Source organism: Mustela lutreola, chromosome 16 (assembly GCF_030435805.1).
Source record: "Mustela lutreola isolate mMusLut2 chromosome 16, mMusLut2.pri, whole genome shotgun sequence".
Classification (NCBI taxonomy): Eukaryota; Metazoa; Chordata; class Mammalia; order Carnivora; family Mustelidae; genus Mustela; species Mustela lutreola.
In genome coordinates this window covers 25,802,019-25,824,129 of record NC_081305.1, presented here as the reverse complement: position 1 = coordinate 25,824,129, position 22,111 = coordinate 25,802,019, and the positions used below count along the sequence as shown (strand labels likewise).

The 22,111-nt window shown below is 55.8% G+C and overlaps 1 protein-coding gene across 5 annotated transcripts in view; it reads left to right on the top strand.

Annotated features, from left to right (window-relative positions):
* NDRG4 (NDRG family member 4) overlaps positions 1 to 22,111 on the top strand; it is a 40,868-nt gene that overhangs the window by 9,482 nt on the left and 9,275 nt on the right. For 3 of the 5 annotated variants that reach the window (XM_059152701.1, XM_059152698.1, XM_059152699.1), the window contains 5 exons: positions 9,990 to 10,084; positions 14,365 to 14,409; positions 21,449 to 21,554; positions 21,775 to 21,895; positions 21,985 to 22,047. In XM_059152701.1, the coding sequence (XP_059008684.1) occupies positions 10,013 to 10,084; positions 14,365 to 14,409; positions 21,449 to 21,554; positions 21,775 to 21,895; positions 21,985 to 22,047 (407 nt within the window). In that variant the 5' untranslated portion in view covers positions 9,990 to 10,012. Of the gene's footprint in view, positions 1 to 9,989; positions 10,085 to 14,364; positions 14,410 to 18,331; positions 18,479 to 21,448; positions 21,555 to 21,774; positions 21,896 to 21,984; positions 22,048 to 22,111 lie in introns of those variants that run through there. The other 2 variants (XM_059152702.1, XM_059152700.1) reach the window with 1 other exon arrangement.

Below are 22,111 nucleotides of genomic sequence, written 5' to 3'. Positions count from 1 at the left end.
TTTCCCTTTGCTTCCTGCTCCTTCAGCATGTTAGGGTGGGCCTCCAAGAAAAATGTCCCATGTTTAGATAGTTTGAACAGAATGGGACAGAAAACCCAAGATAATGATAGACTGACAAGATAAAAGTGTATTTATTTTATAAACAGCATCTGAAGATAGGCCACCCAGAATGATGGCTTCATGACTCTCAGGTACCCAGACTCTTTAATATCCTGCCCCAGAGTCCAAAACAGCTGCTGAAGCTCCCACTGTCACATCTATATTCCAGTCAGCAGGAAGGAGGGTGGATTGAAGAATGGCATGTCTCCTCCCTTTAAATCTCGTGTTTCCATTTACATCTCATTGGCAGAATGTTGTCATGTGGTCAAAAATAAGTTTTATTCCTGTGATCCACCTGCCCATCTGAAATGTAGGGATGTAGGGGCTCCTGGCTCAGTCAGTAGAGCATGCAGCTCTTGGATGTCAGGGTTGTGAGTTCAAGCCTCAGGATGGGTGTAGAGCATACTATAATTAAATAAATGAATAAGTGAGTGAATGAATGAATACCAAGTTTAAGAAAAAAAGGAAACTTAAGGAAGACAGGGAGAGCTGATATTGGTGGACAATTAATCTCTGCCACAGTGGGACACTCTTATTGGTTCCCTACAGCAGCTGCCCACATGGAATGTGTTACTGGGATTCTAGTTCCATCTCTCCTTGGTCCTGGTCTGGGGTTGGAGGTTTAGTAGGCCTGTGTTTTATCCCTGGAGCCATGATGTACACCGAAACAGAGCTCCAGCAGAAGCTGAGCCTCAGCAGAAGGAAATTTTATGAAAGAGTTCTGTTATGTCAACTCCGAGACACGTATCTTTTCCGTACTTGAACATCTAAAATGCAGTCTGTGTCGGTGAGGCGGGCTCAGCAGCTGTCCTTGCTGCCTTCCGCACCTCCGAGTTCTCAGTGGGAGGAAAATCCTGGGGATGATAGGGAAGCCCTGATGTCAAATGCTGACGTCAGAGGAGCAGGGACTGCATGGAACAGCACGCGGCTGCAACAACTCCGAGACAGAGTGACTCAGGGGCATCGGACTGTGAATGTAGAAAGGTTTTAGGAAGACCTTAAAGAACTTATTTCATGTGTACATTCCTTTTTAATTTACAAGAGTGATTGATGCTTTTAAAAATATGGGTCTGGGACACCTGGGTGACTCAGTCTGTTGAGCGTCTGACTCTTGATCTCGGCTCAGGTTGTGACTTAGGGTCCTGAGATCAAGCCTGGCGTCAGGCTCCATGGAACCTGCTTCAGATTCTCTCTCTCCCTCTCCCTCTGCTTTTCTCCACCTTTCTCCCCTTCTCAAACAAGGAAACAAAAAGTTTAAAAATCTGGGTATGAGTCTAAAAGAGTAAAGGACAAAAAACTAGATAAAGTACGTACAAAGATTTCTGAATAATAAGAACTCATTATCTGAGCAGCTCTTCTAAAATTACTTTGTGAGGATGCCCGAGTGGCTATGTTGGTTAAGTGTCTGCCTTAAGCTCAGGTCATGATCCCAGGGTCCTGGGATGGAGCCCTGCACTAGGCTTCCTGCTCAGGGGGGACCCTGTTTCTCCGTCTTCCCCTGCTCTCCCCTCCCCACTCATGCTCTCTCTTGCTCTTTCCCTGCCTGAAATAAATTATATCTTTAAAAAATAAATAACTACGTTGTGTGTATCCTAGGAGTAAACAAATAAGCAAAAATATTATGGAGGATGAGGGCCAGACTTCTTACCATGACAGAAAAAAAATTACAAAAAAGGGGGAAATTAGAAAAAAAAAATTTTTTTTTTTTTTTGAGCATGCCGCTCTTAATCTCAGGGTCATGGGTTCAAACCCCATGTTGGGTGTGGAGCCTACTTTAAAAAAAAAATGAAAATGAAAAATTTCTTTAGAAAAAACTGGTGTTGAATTGGGAATTGAAGATAATCAGTATAAATTTCAGATTTGTGCACACACACTCAGATAGATACAGAAGTGTGTGTGTTAATTTACTGACATACATATCCTAACTCTGCCTGTTGAGACCCCCTAGAACAGTGGCACCCCAGTGGCGGTGAGCATCCCTAGTGCCTAAATCTTGGTTTCTAAACAGCACCCTGCAATGCAAGGAGACTGGGCTCCCTGGAGAAGTGGTTGATTCCAGGATTCCGGCAGAGAAAATACGAAGTGAGTTTTGAACATCATAAGGGGCTAGAAAATAGAAGCTACTCAGAAAGTAATGGGTGTGAGTTAAAGAACCCAACTTGGAGAAGCCAACATGGAGGGACCCCCGCCCACCCCCCGCCCCGCAATGGTCCAATCTGACACAGTTTAAACAATGAAATAATGATAGCAATGAATTACAACCCACTCCATAGAATAACTATCCCCGAGTCCATACAGATGTAAGCGAGTCATTGAATGAAGAAATACATGGAAGAGAAAGGAGAGCTCTTTCTCACAGGAGGACTCCAATTAATGAATGGAGAAGGGATGCTCGAAACAGAAAAGTATCCTAAGAAAACATGACAGTAATTAACTATAGGCAAGAGGCGTCCATGGCTACTACGATTAGTGGAGGAAACTGTGATGGGAAACGGGAGGTTGCCTAATCTGAAAGTGTCTTCCTACAAGATACTGACTAATTACAGAGAGAAAGTAGTAACTTTAGAGAAACCTGCAGACATGACCTGAATCAAGGGGTCAAGGTCAGCATCCCCAGCAGTAAAACAGACTGACATCACCTATTACTAATGGAATGCGAGGAGAAGGGCACATGGTGTCTGTTCTGTTCTTGCCAAAAATGCGTAACCTCTGCCTGAGCCTCAGGAAACGGCATGCAGGCCCGAACGGAGGGGCGTCTTGCAGAGGTAGCCAATCCATGTTCATCACAAGTGTCAGCATCATGAAAGACAGAGACAGACTGTCCCCGAGTCCACAAGAACTGCCAGCAACGTGGATTGTGGATTGGGACATAATTGGGAAAACTGTTGAAACTGATGCAAGGTCTGTAGACGACTTCACAACATCGTGGCAGTGTTTCGTTTCCTGCCTTGTCTAGTTTCTCCTAGTTGTGTTAGTCTTGTAGCATGATGACATTAGGGGAAGCCGGGTGATGGGGGTGTGGGCAATTTCCGGGCTTTGTTTTTTCTTCACTTTCTCTAGAAAGTTGAAATTCTTTCAGGATAAAATGTTTAAAGTGGGGGGTGGGTTATGTCTGAACTGGCAATGTTTTTTTCACGTCTGTCGATACATAAAATGTTAGTGTGAGTTAGAATCAGTGGTATCTTAGATTTGATCAAATCTGCCGCGTGGAGTAAAAATCTCCTGCTCTACCTTCCAAACCATATCCTTCCCTAGAGACAAGCACTCTTACAGCTCCCCTGACAAAGGTGAGGACTTTTTTTTTTAAGATCTTATTTTTTGGGGTGCCTGGGTGGCTCAGTGGGTTAAGCCTCTGCCTTCGGCTCGGGTCATGATCCCAGGGTCCTGGAATCGAGCCCCGCATTGGGCTCCCTGCTCAGCAGGGAGCCTGCTTCCCCTTCTCTCTCTGCCTACCTCTCTGCCTACTTGTGATCTCTGTCAAATAAATAAATAAAACCTTAAAAAAAAGAGATCTTATTTGTTTATTTGAGGGAGAGAGAAAGAAACACAGGCAGGGAGGAGGGGCAGAGGGAGAGGGAGAAGCAGACTCTCCACTGAGCAGGGAGCCCAATGTGGGGCTTGATCCCCAGACCCTGGGATCATGACCAGAGCTGAAGGCTGACACTTAACCAACTGAGCCTCCAGGAGCCCCTGTCTTTTTTTCTTTTTTAAATTTGCAAATATATGTATTGTGGTACACATATGTTTTGCTTAAATGGGTTTGTTTATACTTAATATTCTGTGATATCCCTTTTTATCTTGACTGCGTATTTTAGAATGCTTTCTCCATTTCAGCGGAAATACAGAAATACCGCATATTTTAAATAGCTTATGGTGCTCGGGGTGTAGATGTCCCATTCTCCTGACAGTCATTTGGGTTGTTTCCACCTATTTTTTCCTATTCCAAACAATGCATCCTTGCACACCCTGCCTCACAGTGTATCCTGTGATTAGGATAAATACCTAAAGACAGACTTGCAGAGTTGACAGATATTTGCATTTTTTATAAACTACCAAGTTCCACTCCAAATAAAGTTGAGCCCACTGCAGTGCAACCAAGAGTATATAAATCGGACCTCAGAGTCTATAAAACCCTGTGCTGTTTCTCCACACCCTCACCCACGCTAAATGCTATCTGTCTTTTGATACTTTGGAGTCTAAAGTGAAGAATCAGTCATTCACCTCATTCAACAAAAACATATCAGGTGCTCTCAGAAAAGATTCGTGATTGGTTTTGGGGTCATGAGGGAATGTGATGGGGAAAGGCCTTCGGGCTGGAGAGAACAGCACAAGCAAAGGCACGTGCTTCCTGTGGGTAGCAATGTGTCCACTGGGTCTGCTGGGGACCTCAGTTGTGAGTGTCAGTATCCACATATGGCTGCCTTAAGCCCAGTGGAATGTGCTGGAAGGATAAGGGTGTGTGCTGTTAGGGTGGCTGCAGTTATGGGGCAATGGGAATTCATAGGCCCAAATCAAGGGGAAAACAGAGCTGGCCTAGTTCAGACTGGTATGAATCAAGGGACCATGGCCAGAGAGAAGATCTAGAAGGGTTGGCCAGCAATAAGTGCCATCCCCCGTATCCTGCTGTCAGGCATCTCCCGAGGGAGGCAGAAGGTACATGGAGTGTGGGTTCAAGAGCACAGGCTCTGGGTTCCCTTCCTTGATCTGCCACAAGGGACCTACACCTGTCACTCCCGCCTTGCGCCTTCCTCTTTTCTCATCCGTGGAACAGGGATGCTGAAGGAAGGTCTCGTCCTATCCAGGCTCTGACCCTGGTGCTGTCCCAGCCTTTTGAGGTCAGGATGGGGACAGGGAGAGGGCTGGAAGGGGCCAGCTATAGGTATGGTTCCAAATTCCCTAGATAGTGCCTTTGGAAGAATTCCTCATTTTCTGGGGTCCCTCCAGAAATTTCTTGTCCCCCGGTGTCTGGGGATTCTTTTCAAACTACTTTGCTGACATGGGGAGACTGGTAGAAAGGCGCTTGGGTGCACAGGCTTGGACATGCGTCACAAGCACACCCTCTGCAGTGTCATTGTCCATGGCCCAGATCTCTTCCCCCTGGTGGAGCTGGCCAGGCCCCCTCGGACTCTGCTCCTGGTTGTGACTTACTTCATTTGCTTGTGACTTTTCCTGTAATAATGGGATCTTATAACTAGGACTTTTCAGGAGTGCAGTATCCACAGGGCACCTTGCACTGTGACCTTGACCATGACCTGCCAGAGGCCCCCTCACTCTTAGAGCTGAAAGAATACAAACCATTACACACTCTTGCCCCTCCTCTCTCAGTCCAGTTTCTTCCTGCACCACAAGGTGTGGCTCACCTGGAGGGCTTCTCCTGCCTATGCTGACTTCATTCTCTGTCTTAACGTTCTGCGGCTTCAGTTCTTGTGTGGCTTAGTGGGACAGCGAGGGGTTTCCTGGAGTGGGGAGTGATTCTTCATCATGCAGCACTGTCCCTGCATGGCACCCTTGTCCTGTCTGGCTCCTGAACCCTAATACTGGTAGGGGTCCCCAGTTGCTGAGACAACAAAGCTCCCCACAGTATATTTCCAGACATGCCCTTCCACTGTCTGAGCAGTGTTTCCGTTCCGAAATTGCTTTATTAGTTGATGTAGCTACTGCTGATCACTTTAAGGGACACATTGAATAGTTTCAGGAATGACCATAGTAGTCACTTACATATATATGTATTTTTTTTATCTTTTTATTTTTGAGAGGTGGGAGGGACAGAGAGCGAGCTCCGTGCCCAAACCGGGGCTCAGCCTTACCACTCTGAGATCATGACCTGAGCCGAGATCAAGAATCAGGCACTTAACCTGCTGAGCCACCCAGGAGGGCACCCCCAATCACTTATATATATATATATATATTTAAAGGTTTTATTTATTTATTTGACAGACAGAGATCACAAGTAGGCAGAGAAACAGGCAGAGGGAGAGGAGGAAGCAGGCTCCCCGCTGAGCAGAGAACCCAATGCGGGGCTCGATCCCAGGACCCCGGGATCATGACCTGAGCCGAAGGCAGAGGCTTTAACCCACTGAGCCACCCAGGCGCCCCTGTATTTTTAACCCTAACTCATCTGAGGGTTTATAGGGCTCCAAACTCCTCCAAACCCCTGCAAATGGGGGTGATTACCCCCATTCATGCTGCCCAGGAGCCCCTGTCACCAGTCCCGGATCTCCTCTGTGCGGACAGTCTCTGTCACACCAAAAGGCCATTTCCCTCCATAGCGAACATTAGTGTAGCCTCCCTGCCAGTAAGCAGGGATCCCTCCTCCAGCAGAAGACAGCAGGAAAAGAGCTCCAGGCTTGCCTTCAGTATGCAGAGGAAGTAAAGGAAGCCCCCAGTGCCCTATTCTCAATTCTTTTTGTCTCATCCAAATGGATACCAAAATCTTCCTTTGAAAAAGCATTTTCTGTCTGTTGTCTCTGACGCACCTCTGAGGCAGGCAGAGGAATCAGGAATGCTTGGGTTCCCATTTTACAGATAAGCATCCTTTCCGTGATTCGCCCAAAGTAAAGCTAGGCAGCGAGTGAAGAAGTATCGGCCAGTGTTCCGATGACTCCAGGCCTCAACACAGAGCAAGAAAGCGGAGTGCTAGAATGGTCCCAGGCTTGTTTGGATCGAACATGCTGGGTTGCCTTTAGGGAGTCAGAGATCCGAGGGGAGAAAAAAGGGTGGGGGTGAGAAGAACCATCACTGTTGCTTCCCAGACCCCTGGGGTCATCCCCCCAGCTGCCCCCCAGCTCCGTGCACCACCCCCACCCACCCCTCCACCCACACCCCCACCACCTGAGCCCCCCCCACCCAGCTACCTCTGCAGGAGGTTAGTGGGAATCTCTCTCCTATCCCCAGCTTAACTGAGATAGAATTGCTATTTAACATTATGAACATTTGAGGTGTACAATGTGTTGACTTCATAAGGAATTACATTTTCCTTTAACTTAGCATCTAGTGCTTTTCTTTCTTTTTTTCTTCTTCTTTTTTTTAACCATAACTTTCCCCGGGAAGAAGCCTCTATGCCAGCCCAGTCGGAATGTCTCTGGTCTGCAGCCCCACATCACCACCTGCGGGGCCCTGGGCTGCCTGTGCTTTCCCGGGGCTGCCGCGCCTTCCCAGCTCCCTGGATTATCAGGTTTCTCTCCAGCCCCCTTCCCCACCGCCCCCTCGATCCTGGGCCATCTGTCCCTGTGCTGCCCACTCTCAGTCCTCTGAATAGCTCCATCCTTGGGGAGGAGGGTTTCGTAACCGGCCTGGGTGAGGGGAGGGACACCCCAGTGCTGCCAGGGCGTTCAGTCGAGGTAGTTATTCCCGGAAACTGGCTGCTAAAAAAAAAGTCCTAATGGGGGAAGAGTTTTCCAAGGAGGGGGCTCTTCTTTCAGCTGCCCGTCCCCCTCCCCCACCTCCGCCGTGGATGAGTGTGCACACATCAGAAAGGATGGGAGAGAAAGGGGGGAGGGGAGAGGATGCCTTTCTAAAAATACAGCCCATCTGCCCTGTGTTAGCTGGTTTCCCCGGAAACCACTGGGAAGAGAATGCACCACCGGAGGTGCGGGACCTGGGGCCTGAGCGGGCAGGGACCTCCCTATGCCGAGGACGGGGCTCTCCCAAGAGCTCTCTGCAGCTCTCCATTATGTCCGTGAGGCCTGGGTGACCGGCAGCTGCCAGCCCAACCTCAGCCTATTTGAACCCCAAACTACGCTCCCGTGGGGACTCCCGTGTAATCTCGAGGCACTAGCTTCCTAATACTGATGCTTCCTGCTTCTAACAGGAGGGAAGGAAGCCCAGGGAAGGTCTGGAGCTGCACGTTGGTGTCCTGACCGTCTGTCACAGAAATCGGTTCCCTCTGAGGCCCTGTGCCCGAGTCCCCGGCACTCACCACGCCAACTCCGCGGTCACTGGGTCTTGTACAGGGAGAAGGAACAGGCAGGGGGAGGCTGGGGTGCGCCTTCTGACCAACCAGCTGGTGGGACTGTCAGCCTTTGGGGCAGAAGGGAAGGTTCAAGGGTTTCCCCCTTGAGAAGATGAAAATAGAATTGAAGCAGGACAGACAAACGGGAGGACCGCTAAGAATCCCCTTCCTGGTCAGGGGGCTGTGGCCCTAAGGAATGAGTTCCAGACCCAAGTAGGAATCCAAAAGGCCCCATTCCCAGGCCTGGCGCCATCTGGGCATGCCGGGGAACCTCTTGGTTTCCTTATCTCACTTTCCTGGAGGCTGAAGTTAAATAGCACAAGGAAGTACTTCATGAGCCGTGAAATGCTTGCAAGAAGGAACTGACGGGGCTCTTCATATCGTCTCTAAAAATTGCTGGTTTTTCTAGATTTCAGATTGTGGACCCCTGTTTTCAGTCCTCCACCCAGAAAGGATGCCCATAAACGTCACGATGTGCATCCTTCCAGGCTTGTCTGCGGGGCTGGTCCTATTTTGTGATCTCAATGATCTTGTATGTTTTGTAACTTCTTCTTCCATTTATTAGAATACAGTAATTTCCCCCATAGTATTACATCATCATTCACAAGTGATTGACCCACAGTTTGTCTGGTGCCTTCTTCATGGACTTTTAGCTTTTTCTAGTTTATTATTATTATTCAAGAAAGCCCTGAGGTGAGCATTTTTACAGATAAATCACGAGGTACCCTGTCTGGTTTCCTTAGGAAATGCCTTCAGGGAGAGGACTGCTGAGTCCCAGACCATGAACCTTTTAAATCACTTTAATTCATTCTGCAAAACTGCCCTCCAGAAAGAGGTAGCCGTTTCTACACCCACAGGTGGGACACGAGAAGCGCTGGCTTCCGTGCGTCATTACCAGCACTGCCGACACTGTGCCAAGTCCATGGGCAAAAAAGAAAAAAAAGAAAGTATCTTGTTTTTGTTTTAATTTTAATTTCCTTGACTTCTCATGAGCTTTATTTTCTCGTGTATTTATTGGTCAATTTTAATCATTTTACAGATTTCCAGTTCACCTCCTTGGCTAGTTTTTCTCCTAGTGCATTCTAATCTGTGCCCTCATAAGATCCAAGCAAGGATCACGGGTGTCGGGGGGTGGTTGGGGGGTTGGGTGTGATCCTGGGGGGGGGGGGGTGCTCCACAGATTGTCTCTGACTCCTCTTCCCTCACCATGGGCTCCTCCAAATGTACACACCCAGCCAGGCATGCACACACACATGTGCACACATAACCGTTTCCTGAGGTTCAGACTGAAGCCTTGGTCTCCCAGGGACACCCAGCTGTTAGGGGTTGGGCGCTAGTATCTGGGGGCTTTAGGTTGAGCGGTCATCCCTCCCTGTGGCTGGAACATTTAGCTCAGCACCCCCTCTTTCAACCTCACTGTATGCTCTGCCTGCCATGCTCCCAGGGCCATCCCCAGCCAGGCTTTTCCTCCCAGGCTCCAAGGCAGCCCTTGATTCTGTTCCTCCCTGTGCCCTCCAGGACCCCACTGTCCACTTCCAACCACAGGGGGCTTCTGTCTGCTTCTGCGCCTGCATTCGGCTTCCCCACACCCATCCCTCTTCATCTCAATGAATGCAGAATTTTTCTTGACATTGTTTTAAGAATCATCCTGTGGTGCTTTTTCTCTTCTTTATTCTTTCTAAGCGTGTTTTAACTTTTCAGAGCAAATAATAGAATGACGGCCTCTGAGCTAAACAGGCGGGTCTTGCAAACGCAGCCTCGATGCCCGTGCGAAGCCCTGCGCTGAGGCTGCACTTAGGAACCGGGAAGGGAGGGGGTCCGGGGTTCCAGAAACGAAGTGGTGGGTGTGGCCCCCTCTGCCCCTGCACGGCGCTTGTGCTGTCCTCCTCTACACCGGGGAGATTCGCAGCAGGGCCTGACCATCGTCCTCCCTCCCTAGGGCTCCTGCTCCACGACGTGACCATGGCCGGGCTGCAGGAGCTGCGATTCCCCGAGGAAAAGCCACTGCTCCGGGGCCAGGACGCTGCCGAGCTGGTGAGTGGCCTTTTGCGGTCCTGGGGTAGAGGGCGCCACCTCGTGGCCAAGAAGGAAACCGCGTGTCTTCCCTCCAGTCTTGCCGACGGCCTGGAGCCCAGGGACCCTCCTTGGGGAGCCCGGCACCTCCCGCCACCCTGAGACCCAGCCCACTGCGCTGTGGCTTTTGCTGCCTTTGAGGCAGGGAGGCTCTTTAGGAGAGTGAGTCCCATTTCAGTGATGTGAAAACTGAGGCACAGAAAGTTAACTGACTTGGCCAAGGTCACAGAGCTGTTGGGAAGGAGGCCATGCTCAACCCTTGGTTCTGGAAGGCCATGGAGCCCCAAGAGGGTACCCACTGGGCAGTGGCAGGGCCTTTCCTCCTCTGTGGACTTCTCTGTCCTTCCTCACAAGCTTCTGAGGACCAAGGGCAGCTATGACCAGCCGTGTCATCCAGAGCAGTGGGATTAAGGCACTTGAGATTGTTTTGTCCCCAAGGGTTGCCTCCCGGGCACTGGGTGTTAGACTCCAGAGTTGTTTGTACCTCACATTTTCTTGTTGTGGTGATGCCTGGTGCAGCCTCCTTTTCCCTCCCTGCAAAGAAAAGCTGTGCATCCACTGCTCAGAGAATCCTTGAGCGTGGGAACCCCGGGTCTCTGCTGGTTGTGCCGCTCACCCCTCCGTTTACAGATGGGGAAGCCAGGAGCCCTGTCCCCAAAACCTCGGCACACTGGTCTCTGCCCTATCCTCTCACAGCCTCCGGCCAGGACCTGAGCACCAGAACCGCTGGGTGCCTTGTGTTGGGACAAAGTGGCTGGATAGAGCTCCGGGGGCCCAGCCACACCAGGCTGGGAGTCCCGCCCGTTATCTTCAAGACAGAATCTTGGGGTAATGAACAAGACCTGAATATGTGGGGGCAGCCCCCAGGAATGGTCAGGGAGCGGCTGATGAGCTGCCGCCTTCCTTCTAGCTGTCTCCCCGGCCTGTCCCAAGGCCCCCCATCTCCTGTCTCGGGGCTGCCAGGAGCCTCCCTCATGCTCTCCTTACTCTACAGCCTTTTAAAATATACCATGTCACTTTCTGCTTAAAGCTGGCCAGTGCCTGCCACCTGGCTCGAGCTGCAACCGCCGCCCTTCCCAGGCCCAGGAGGAGGTCTGTACCCCACCCCCCAGCCTCCTCTCCTGCCCAGGAGCCTGCTACTCTTCCTTGAACCAGCCACCCCTGTCCCCAGCTGCTGCTTTCCCCTGGGCTACCTTGCTCCAAACTTGTCCTCACTTTATTTAGGCTCTGTCCCAATGCCCCCTCCTCAGAGAGGCCTTCTCCAACTCCAGGTCCAATACTGACCCCCTAACAGGGATCCTGTCCGTTTTATTACTGGTCTCCCCAGGGCCTAGCGGAGCCTTGCACACCTAAGGCTTCGGTGAAGAGAGTCGAGGTCATCGCAGATTGTGATGTGTCTCAGAAGAAGGAAGTTTCCCAGAACTTCCTGAAAAAGTCCCCCCCCACAACCACCCCCCCCCCCATTTCGAGTCAAGCAGAGCCCGCCCTGCTTGTGAGTCTAGGTGGGTAGAGGGTGCCCTTGGGGACCCCTGCACCCTGCCGCAAAAGCTGAGGCGAGGGGGTTCTGGAGTCACTGCCCAGAGGCGCAGTCTACAGGTACCAAGTGTCTGTGGGCAGCACAGAGATCTGAGGGCACCCTGGCCTCGTGCTTCCCAGCCTGGCTCTCCCACCCTCCACCTCTGCGGGACACCCCAAGCGATGCCCCCACACCCCTTCCCTGCCAGCCTGGCCCGGTCCTTACTGCCCCTCCCGCCCTGACTTGGTGAGCACGGCACCTTTGACCAGCCTGGCCCTGCCTTCTGTCTGCTGTATTTGGTGTCCCCCTTCATCCCTCCTGGACCCGGACCTGAGTTTGCCACCGTGACGTGCCCTCCCTGCCAAAGGATCTGCGTTTCAGCCCTGAGCCCCCCCACCGCTTCTCTCTTCCCTTGGCCTGGCACAAACCTCGTGCTCTAGCCCTGGTCACATCCGCATCAACGGTCCCATCCCCCGCGCCCGGGGAACCCGTGTGCTCCCAGCCCGGCCACTGCAGATTCTCCTGACCTCACTCTTGGGCTTCCAGAGCCATTCTGGCCCTCTCTTTCCCAGCCGTTCCCCCTGTTCTCTCTCCTAGCTGCAGCACAGGAAGGTGTCTGTCCCCTCGCTTCTTAAACCTTCTCCGGTCTGCTGGGCGCCAACTCTTTGCGTCCGGGGAATGCAGAGTCCCACATCCTCACCCACCATCGAGCTCACCATTCAGGGCTTGCTCGCCTTGGAAGACCCGGATGCCAGGCGTGTCCAGGGCTCCGCGGGGGATTTGTTGCTCCTTCTGCCCCTGCCCTGTCCCCATCCTCCGACTCCCCCAAGCCGCTGCTGGGCCTCCTTCCAGCTGGGCCCTCTCGCCCACCCGTCTGCCTCAGACTGTTCCTGCTCTCCTTCCAGGACCTCCTGGGGCCCTGGGTTGGCGTGTATCATCCCTGCTCTTTCTTCGTTGGCTCCTGCCCCTCCAAGGCCTTCCCATCTCCCGGGGACGACCCCCCCCCCCCCAAGCCCGCTGGAAGCGCACAGCAGGCCCCGCCTTTGTCTGCCTCATCCTTCGTGTTGATTTTGTTTTTCACAAAACTGCTTCCTCCTCTCCGCTCTTAGGGTCTTGCGTCTAGAAATCTCACCGATCTCCTTCCCTGCCCTCCGGCTCGGGCGTGACCTTCCAGTGAGAGGCTTCATCAGGCACCAGCCTCGTCCCCTTCCCGGAGACCCCCCAGCCCCTCCCTCTGAGGTTCAGGAGTGGCCTGGCCACCTCGGCACTCTCCACCCCTCCCACAGCCAGAACCCCCAGGCCCTGGAGGAGCAGGGAGGTGAGGCCAGAGGACAGACACTGTGTATGCCACAGTCCCAGCCACGGGAAATCTGGCTTTCCTCTTGGGGTGTGAGACCCTCTACAGCCGGCTCACTCTGTCCACCGCCCCCACCACCTTAACTGCCAGAAAGCAGGAGGTTGAACTTATCCTTATGTTGAGAGTAAAACATCCGAATTGCTGGTTTTCATTCTTTTCCTTTTAACTCCCGTGATTTGGCGTCGTCTTCCGTCTTGTCCATTAGCGGAGCAGTCCTTGTCTCGCCGTCCTCGGGTAACATCCTGGTCCTGATCTGACTGTCTCATTTATCCACGTGTTCATGGGTAGAGCCTCCTGGAACCTTGTGCAGCCCAGAAGGTCAAGTGCAGGAGAATAAAGGACAGAGTGACCGCGCTTCTCTTTAATCCTCGCGGACATGGAGGCCGAGAAGCCAGGTGGCCTGCCCCGTGTGTCACCGCCGAGGTTTCTAGACAGGCACAGCAGAGAGGAAGGCAGAGGGCCAGGGTCTCTGCTTTTCTTGGACACGTGCCACTCCCCTCTTAACCCCACGAGGTTTCCTTCACTAGACCAGACCCACAGAGGACACACACGTGGGGTTCTAGCCCACTCTTCCACTCCGCATCGCAAGCGGCTGCCTTGCAAACAGTGGGTGCTTCCAAGCTGATTCCCCTCATTTGCAAAAGCAGACGCTCATCCAGCTCTGTCTGGGTTTGGGAAGCCCTTTCCGGCCCAGGCTTTGTGGGGAGAGCAGAGCCGGATGGGGTCCTGCCCTCATGGGACTTGCAGCCCGGCGGGAAGGATGGGCCCCAGCGACTCCCACTGTATGGTGTCATTGAGCCTGAAAGCAGGGGACCTCTGTGCTTTGAGAGCCCAAAGCAGGCAGGTCTGGAAAGGTGGGAGGAGCCGCAGACCCAGACAGAGCCTTTGTGCAGCTCGAAAAAGCCCCAAGTTCCTCCCTTGCGGGGCCTCAGCTTCCCCATCCCTAATGTGGGTGTGTTCGTCCTGCCTCTCTCTGCTCACCTTCCCTGCCATCCTCTGCGGTGAAGCCCCCGCAGTCTGACTTTGTGGGGGCAGCAGGGCAGAGGGACCCCCAGCAAGGATTTGGCTCCAGAGTTCTCACCACTTTCTGGCCAGGTGAGTCAGCCTCTCTAAGCCTCTCCCTTCCCACCTGTAAGATAGACATCTCCACATTTTCAATGAATAGGTAAAGTTGGTCTGAGTAGCTACTTGTAGGCTTATCCACAAGGCACTTAACTTGCCCGCTGCTTGGCAAGCCCTGGGTCGCCTTTGTTAACATTAACCTGGACCCGGGGACACAGCAAGTGAATCTGCTCCAGGCTGAGCCGCCCGAGCCCCTGGAGCCCCTGGGCCAGGCAGGGCCTAACGTGTTCCTCTCTCTTCCCCCAGGAGAACTCCGACACCTTCCTCTTGGCTGTGGACACAGACTGGAAGGTAGGTCTCGGCTCCACCTCCCCAGACCGGGGACTGCCAGCCGCCAGCCACTGACCTTGCCCAGCCTGGTCCCAGAGGAGGGTCACCGCCCTTCTCACAGCCTCCAGGACCCCCCCCCCCTCTTCACCCCAGCTTTCCCTGCTCCCTGCTCAGTAGAGACAGGCCTCCGCTCCCCTGCTGGGACCAGAGCAGGGGTGAGGCCTGGGGGAAGCGAGGATGGAGCTGGGATGTTGTCATCTGAATCAGCACTTTCCTCCAGTGAGGCTGGCGCTCCGAAATAGCTCCCGTTTCCGTGGAAACCGTCGCCGGGACAACCGTGTCCTCTGGAGTTTGATGCCAGGTTCCCTGTGAAAATTGAAATTGTTCTTTGTGTTTATTCCTCTGCATGGTGCCATTCCTTCCCTCTGAGTCCCATCGTCGCCCTCTATTTCCGGGCCTCAGCAAACATCTGAAGGTAGACGCGGCGGGAACCTCCACAGGTTCCAAAGGGCTGCTGGCCATCAAAAGCTGCTGAACCAAATCAGACCCTTCTAGGACCTTCCTCCTGGCTGGCCAGAACGGCCCCTCGCCTGAGCCTGCCTTCAGTTTGGTTTGGTCTCCGGAAGCCCGCCCCCTCCCCCATAGCCCCAGCCTCCAGGTCTGGACGCCAGGGTGACGCAAGGTGGGGAGGCCGGCAGGCTCCTCCCCCCAGCACCCCGTGCTGCAGCAGGGACCCGGATCCCAGGCCTGTGCGTCAGGCCCTGGGTCATGTGTCCCTTCAAGGACACCAGAGGAGGCCTTGGAGCCGCCCACGTGCATGTGCTCCTGTCCCCTGGGAGCACCGGTTCCAAACACAAAGGGGTCTGGAGCTGAGGACGGGATTGGGTCTGGGGAACAAGAGGGAGCCCAGAAGCAGGGAGAGGAGGGATGTGGCCGGGAGGTGGCCCAGGCCCAGCTGGGGAACCTCAAGAGGGACTTCTTGTTCTCCCAGCTCGGAGGAGGACAGGACAGACAGCCCCTTTGCGCCAGAAGGGGGCTGGAGAAGTAAAATCCCCAAAAGGCCCGGCTAGACCTGGCTGACAGCAGGTGGGACCTACCAGACCAGTAGTGTCGACCGCCAGCCCCCAAAACACAGCTGGGGAGTACGAAAGGGGCCAGGGGAATCCTGGGGTCCTTTGAACCTGTGCCCCATGGGCCAGGCCAAGCTGGCTGGCCAGCTGTGTTCAGGCCCGTTTGCTCGGTAGAGGGACAGCAGGTGTTAGAGGCTCCCGCCCTTCTACTCCACTTACACCCCCAGAGGCTGCCGCCTCTTTTTTCTTTTTTTCCCCTCGAAAAGCAGCTGAGAGGATGCATGGCCCTAATCTGGGCCAAGGCCTGGCAGGAAGTTTATCCCCTTTTCATTCCTTGCCTCAATGGACCCAGCCAGTGGGGGAGGCAAGACAAACAAGCCCAACAGACCTGGGTCCAGGGCCTGTCCCTTCCACCTGTGGGCCGTGTGACCTGCAGAGCCTGTCACTACCTTACCTGCACAGTGAGGACAGAGAGCTCAGACCTCCCCGGGAAGTGATGCCCGATGCCCAGCACTCAGATCCCGAGCTCCCAGTGACGGTGGCCTCCAGAGTGTGGAGTCGGAGGCAGGCAGCCTGGGTGTGGTCCCTGCTCCTGTGTGGTGTTGGGCAGGTGACAGAACCTCTCTGTGCTTCATTTTCCTCATCTGTAACGTGGATGTTAAGGAGATAAAATAAGATGACATGTGCAAGGTGTTTGGAAGAGGCTGGCAAGTGGGAGATATGCTAATAAGCATTTGCTGCCCTTAACAATGTGACCCCAGGCCCTGAGTGCTAAGGTGCTGGAAAGCTCCGTGTTTACTAGCTAAGTGGGACAGTAAACTTCTCTGTGCTTTAGTTTTTTTTCATCCTTTTCCATAGCCGCGTGAGGACTATGTGTTATCCTTGCAGACAGCACAGCTGTTCTCCCATTTACAGATGTGGAGGCCCAGAGAGGTTGACTGACTTGCCCAGGGTCACACAGCAGAGAAGGGGCAGAGATACAGGTGGAGCCAAGGTTTGGCTAGCTAGGACCTGACCTTGCCTTATCCGACCACAGTCCAGGGAAAGGACCACAGTGTGGAAAGACACGTGGATTGCCCTGTTTCTCCCCTAAGGGCCTGGGCAGGCACGAGGTCAGGTTCGGAGCCCCTCATGGAGCTCTTGCTTGTTTTCACAGCAACTCTTCAGGAAGGCTGGATTCCTGTGTTACGGTTGAGCCTGAAGCACAGAGAAATTGTAAAGCCTTACCTGGAGTTACCCAGCTAGTGGGTGGGGGAGACGGGACCTGAACTCAGGTCTGTGGTTTTGAAGCCAGCGAGCCGAGTGGAAATGGGGGCCTTGGCTGGGAGTGGGCAGTATCCAGGGTTAGCTTCTCCCTGGGGACCAAGGGTGGCAGAGCCCCTCAGAGGGTCAGAGGTTGGACTGGGCATAAGGTTGGATGGAGACCACAGAAGAGCAGTGGGAGGACAACACTCATCCCCTTTAAGGAGCAGGTAGGAGGAGCAGGTGAACAGGGCAGGGGCTGGGCTGTGCCAGAGTGGCCTCAGGGACTAGGGAGCATGGCCCGTCTCTAAGGGGCAGGGGAATACCCCATTCTGCACCCTCGCTGTGCTAGGAGAGTGCAGAGTACAGGGTCCCCAGAGCCGGAGGTCACAGATAGGGCAGGGAAAGTTGTTGGTGCGCCCAGGGCAGAGGACATGGCTGGGACTAGCACCCATGGCAGGTGATACCAGGTCACTGGATGCCCAGAGATGGGGAGGCGACCCCCTCGCCCCAGGGCTGCCAGCCAGCATGCAGGGCTGGCAGAGCAGGCTGGCCTGAGTGGCGCGTTCCCTCATGAAAGAGACGGAATGGGGGCACAGGCGCCCAGCACCCTCCTGAGTCGTTCCTGCTTCTCTCGGTCCTTGGGCTCCCTCCTAGGCTCCACTCCCTGACCCATTTCCTCTCCTCTCTCCTCTGCCTCCTCCTTCCCAGTTTACTCTATCCAAGGGTCTCTAGCCAGCTCCCCACACAAGTCCTTGCTGCTCAGGAGGACAGGGCACGGGTGCTGGCCGTGCGTCCTGCCCCCGCCCCCCGCCCCCACCATGGGTTGGCCCCAGAACAGAGAGCTGGGGCGTCTGCAGGAGGCGGGGGGTCCGGCTGCTTGGGCAGGCTGACTCCTCTTCCTCTTCTCCCATGGTGGCCTCCAGCCCCTTGCTGTAGGATGCAGATGGGAGGGCAGAGCTGGTGTGTGCCCACCATGCCGCTGGTCCTGCCAATGGCCCTGTGGGCAGGCACGGGGCATACATGTGGGTAGAGTGGGGGCTGCCCTAAGGGAGACCCTGGGGAGGGGAGGAGGAGCAGGAACAGGGTCACCACAGAAGGTTGCCCCAGATAGCCAGTCACTCCCCCATCCTGTAAGGCTCAGTGATCCAGACCTACCTGAGGCGGAGGCTGGGCTCCCAGCCCTCTCAGGCACCCCTGCTCCCCAGGGAACGGGTCAAGGGCTGTGCCATCCAGGGCATGTCTGTGTGCCCTGCCGTATGTTGGGGTGCGTGTCCATGGGCGGCTCCTGAGTCCCTGACACAGGACACACCTGTATGGGTAGATTCTTGTCTCATCTTCCCAGGATCCCCGCATGCGGCTGGGGGTTGGGGTGGGGTGGGGTGCCTGTGCTGGGGGTGGGCAGGATGCAGGGCCTGGGGACCAGCGAGGATGCTGTGTTGCTGGGAAGTGGGGGGAGCAGGAGGAGGAGCAGGAGCTGGGGTGAGTGAGGACTTTGAAAGCCAATGAGAACCCAGTTCGCCTCCTGCCCGCCAATCTGGAAGCAGGGGCTGGGGAGAGCGAGTGGCTGCTCAGAAACCCCGCAGGGAGGCGGGGCGGGCCATCGGCTGGGCTCTGCATATAAATGGCCCAGGGAGCGGCACCCCATCACAGCACCGCCATCTCCCCCTTGCTCTGCCCCCTCCCTCTGGACCCTGGTGACTCAGGCCTTTGTTTGCCCTGCCTGGTAGAGGCGGATCGCCTTCTCGCTCGGCAAGATGCCGGAGTGCTGGGACGGGGTGAGTGAGGGTTCTGGGGGCGGCCAGGTGGGTAGGGAGCAAGGGACAGCCCGGTGCCTCTGGTGGCGGAGCTGCTTTTGGTCGCCTCACCTTGGGCATCACCGAGGCAAGGCCGGCGGCAGGTTCTAGAGTCCCTGGTGCCCCTGGCCTGCAGCAGTGGCTAGGGGGTCAGCTGCTAGTCAGGGCCTGCGGGGAAGGGCCAAAAGCCGCAGAAAGCGGAATGAGGCGCACGCACCTCCCACTGACGGTGTGCCCTTGGCCTGGCAGGTGCCCGGCTGGCATCTGCCGCGGGCCTGTGACGACCGCCTCAGCCCTGGGGGAGGCTCTCTTCCCTGCACGTGTCAGGGTGTCACTCTTCCTGACCCCGCAAGGGTTGTCCTGGTTGTTTGGGTGGCTGCACCGGAGTGAGAACGGAAGGACAGCCTCTTCCTTCCTTCCTCCGCTGCGGTCCCCAGGGAACTTTGGTGCCAGTCCGGCTGAGGCGGGGAGGTCTGGGCCGGCTGCTATCACAGCCTTCAGGCCGAGGTCCCTGCAAGAGAGGAGACGAGGAGGGGTTGCTGTGTCTTATTTAGAGGGTAGGGAAAGGCAGTGCTGGAGCCATGATCCTGCTGGGGTAAGGGCCCCGGGCAGCAGTGCCCAGGAGTTCTGTTCTTCCTCAAAGAGGGAGAAGCCAGGGCCCAAGTCTTCTCCACCCCACGCCCAGCCTGCCCTGCCGGGGCACAGCACCACTCCTCCTCCCCCACCTCCGCTGCCCCGCACCCATGCAGCACGTCAGCGCCTACCCCAAGTGGTCGGCCCAATCGCTGATGTGGTTGATGGAATGAATCGTACTAGCCGCCCCCCTCTAGCCCCTCTCCCCCACCCACACGTTGCACCCCAGCTCTCAAGGTCATGAGCGAGGGGAGATGGACCCACCAAGAGAGGACGTCAGAGCCCCCACCTCCAGGTGGGCGCCCGCCCTGCTGCAGCAAGGGAGGGGGCTCTGACGTCACCGGGAGCCAATGAGAGCGCTCGGTCCTGGGGGCTGGGGGCTCAGAGCGCATCCGGCTGCGGCCCTTGGGTTGCCCCTCTGGTGCTGCACCCCGAGGGACGGGGACACTGGGCTCCTGTCTGGCTGAGCTGGGTTAGAGCTTCTGGGTCGGTGGCGGGGTGGGGGTGGGTGTTCAGCCAAGTCACTGGGCCGCACAGGACCAGCCTTTGCAGGAGGAGAGCACTGTGCCTAAGTCCCGAGGCCCAGGGTCTGCTGATGGTGACGCGCGGTCACACCAGGGCTGGAAGCGAGTAGACACCCCCCACGCACAGCGACGGGCGGCAGAGGTGTGCGGGTGGACAACTGCCGCCCTGGGCCCTGACAGGTACCCCAGGGCCAGCGCTGACCCCCGTGGAGAACCGCCCTTCATGCTGCAGGAAGCGCATTGCAGCTCTTGTGTGCATCGGCGCCCCTCCTGCCCACCACCCCCTGCCCTCCAGAGCTGAGAGAGTAGTGTGGGGGCTGGGGGACCAGAGAGCATGGCCCCCAAGCAGGGACAGGCAGCCGTGGACAGCTGCCTGCTTGGAAATCTCTGGAGCGGAGGCTTCAGGGCATTCTCCTGGCCTCGGAGGCTGGCACCTGGCAAGGCCCAGCTTACCCCTTCTGGGCTTGACCTTGAGCAAGTCATTTCTCCTTTCCCAACCTCAGTTTGTTCCTCCAGGACTTGGGTCCCTGTGAAAAGTAAATGAAGCACACGATGGTCAGCCATCAGTGAGCAGGAAGCGTTCCTTGTTTTGTTGGCCCTGGGGACAGGTCTCGGATGGGGGGAGCCTGTGGTGGCCCTGGACCCACTTAGAGGACATCAGGTTTATTGAACAAGGCCTCACAGCAGAATTGTGGGTCCCAGGGTTTGGCCTTTGGCTGTGGGGTTGGTGCCACTTTGTCATTCCCTGCTGAGACACAGGGGTCCTCTGAGCCCTGACCCAGGAAGATGAGACCCCAGGAAGATGGGACCCCAGGAAGCTGTCTCCTGTCTTGAGTTCCCCCTTTTCCATCAGGAGCAGGAATTTGGCTTCTCTCTGAACCTAAGTGTTCTCCACGTGCAGAAGTGGAAAACGCATGCATAACATGCTTGGCGCTTGGCACACATTTGGGGGTCCGTCACTCCTGCCCTTGACCTTAGCCCCACCTCCCACTCACAGGGCAAACTGACACCTGTGGTGCAGGGCAAGGCTGTCAATTCAGCTCTGACAGACCCTCCTGGAGTCTGACCATCAAGCCGCCAAAAGTGACTAGTTTGCAGAGACCAGCCCCCAGGGCACCTCCCCGAGGCTCAAGGATGCCTGCGCACATCGGCCTCCTCCTACAGCATCCACCGCCTGTTCTCAAAGGACTGGCAACCCCAAGCCACAAAATCAAGGGAGTGAACCAAGAGGATCCCAGAGTGGTCACTGCAGAAGGCCTTTGGGGTTGGGTTCTAACCACGCCCTGCCGGAAGCGAGGCCTTGGGGGTCACGGGGATGGGCATTCAAGGTGGAAGGAAAAAACGCGAGCAAGAGTCTGGAGGTGGGAGCCAGCGACAGTGTGGGTGCCGGAGGCTGGGCTTGGCTGGGGGGGTGGGGGGTGTGACTGCAGATTTCAGGTGGGGCTGTCCAGGCCACTGACCTTCGGCAGCAGCCCTGAAGGATTCTGAGTGGAGTGGCCACTCCACTCCACAGAATCCCTGAAGGATTCTGAAGGCTGGAGTGGCCGTGCTGTCTTGGAGCGGGGGCTGCAGTGACTTGGAGAGAATGAGGGTCACTGGACCCTGCAGGGCCGAGAGTGGCAGGGCCTGGGCAGTGGCAGGCCGCCCCACTGGTTAGCAGACCTCCCTGTGCATGCCAGCCATCCGGGAAGGGTGCTCCCCCCACCAAGGCGATTAAGATGCCCCCTGCTGGGAGGTGGGGGGGGGCCCACCACAGCCAGGAGTAAGGGCTGCCCCTGTGCTGTTTTCCCTCCAGGAACATGACATTGAGACACCTTATGGCCTGCTGCATGTGGTGATCCGGGGCTCTCCCAAAGGGAACCGCCCGGCCATCCTCACCTACCATGACGTGGGCCTCAATCGTAAGTGCACCCCAGCCCCATCCTGCCTGCCTCGGCCTTCCCTCCTTCCCCACAGGGCCGCCGACGTCCCCACTCACGCGCAGCTCTGTGACCTTCGCCGTCTGGGCCTCGGTGTCCCTGCTGGACCACGAGGCGGGTCACCTCCACCTTCCCTCCCTCTCAGGCCCGCAGGCCTCCCCACCCCTTTGCTGAGCCACAGCTGCCACGTGTGTCTTTGCAGACAAGCTGTGCTTCAACACCTTCTTCAACTTCGAGGACATGCAGGAGATCACCAAGCACTTCGTGGTGTGCCACGTGGACGCCCCCGGGCAGCAGGTGGGGGCGTCGCAGTTTCCCCAGGGGTAGGTACCAGGGAGCACTCCCCACTCCAGATCGCCCCGGCTCCGTGGTCCAGGCCGCGCCCGGCCCTGACCGCCTGCTCCACCCGCAGGTACCAGTTCCCCTCCATGGAGCAGCTGGCAGCCATGCTCCCCAGCGTGGTGCAGCACTTCGGGTGAGTCCCACCGGGACCCTTCCCTGGGCTGGGGGCCAGAGGGTGTCCCGTGCCGCCGCAGGGC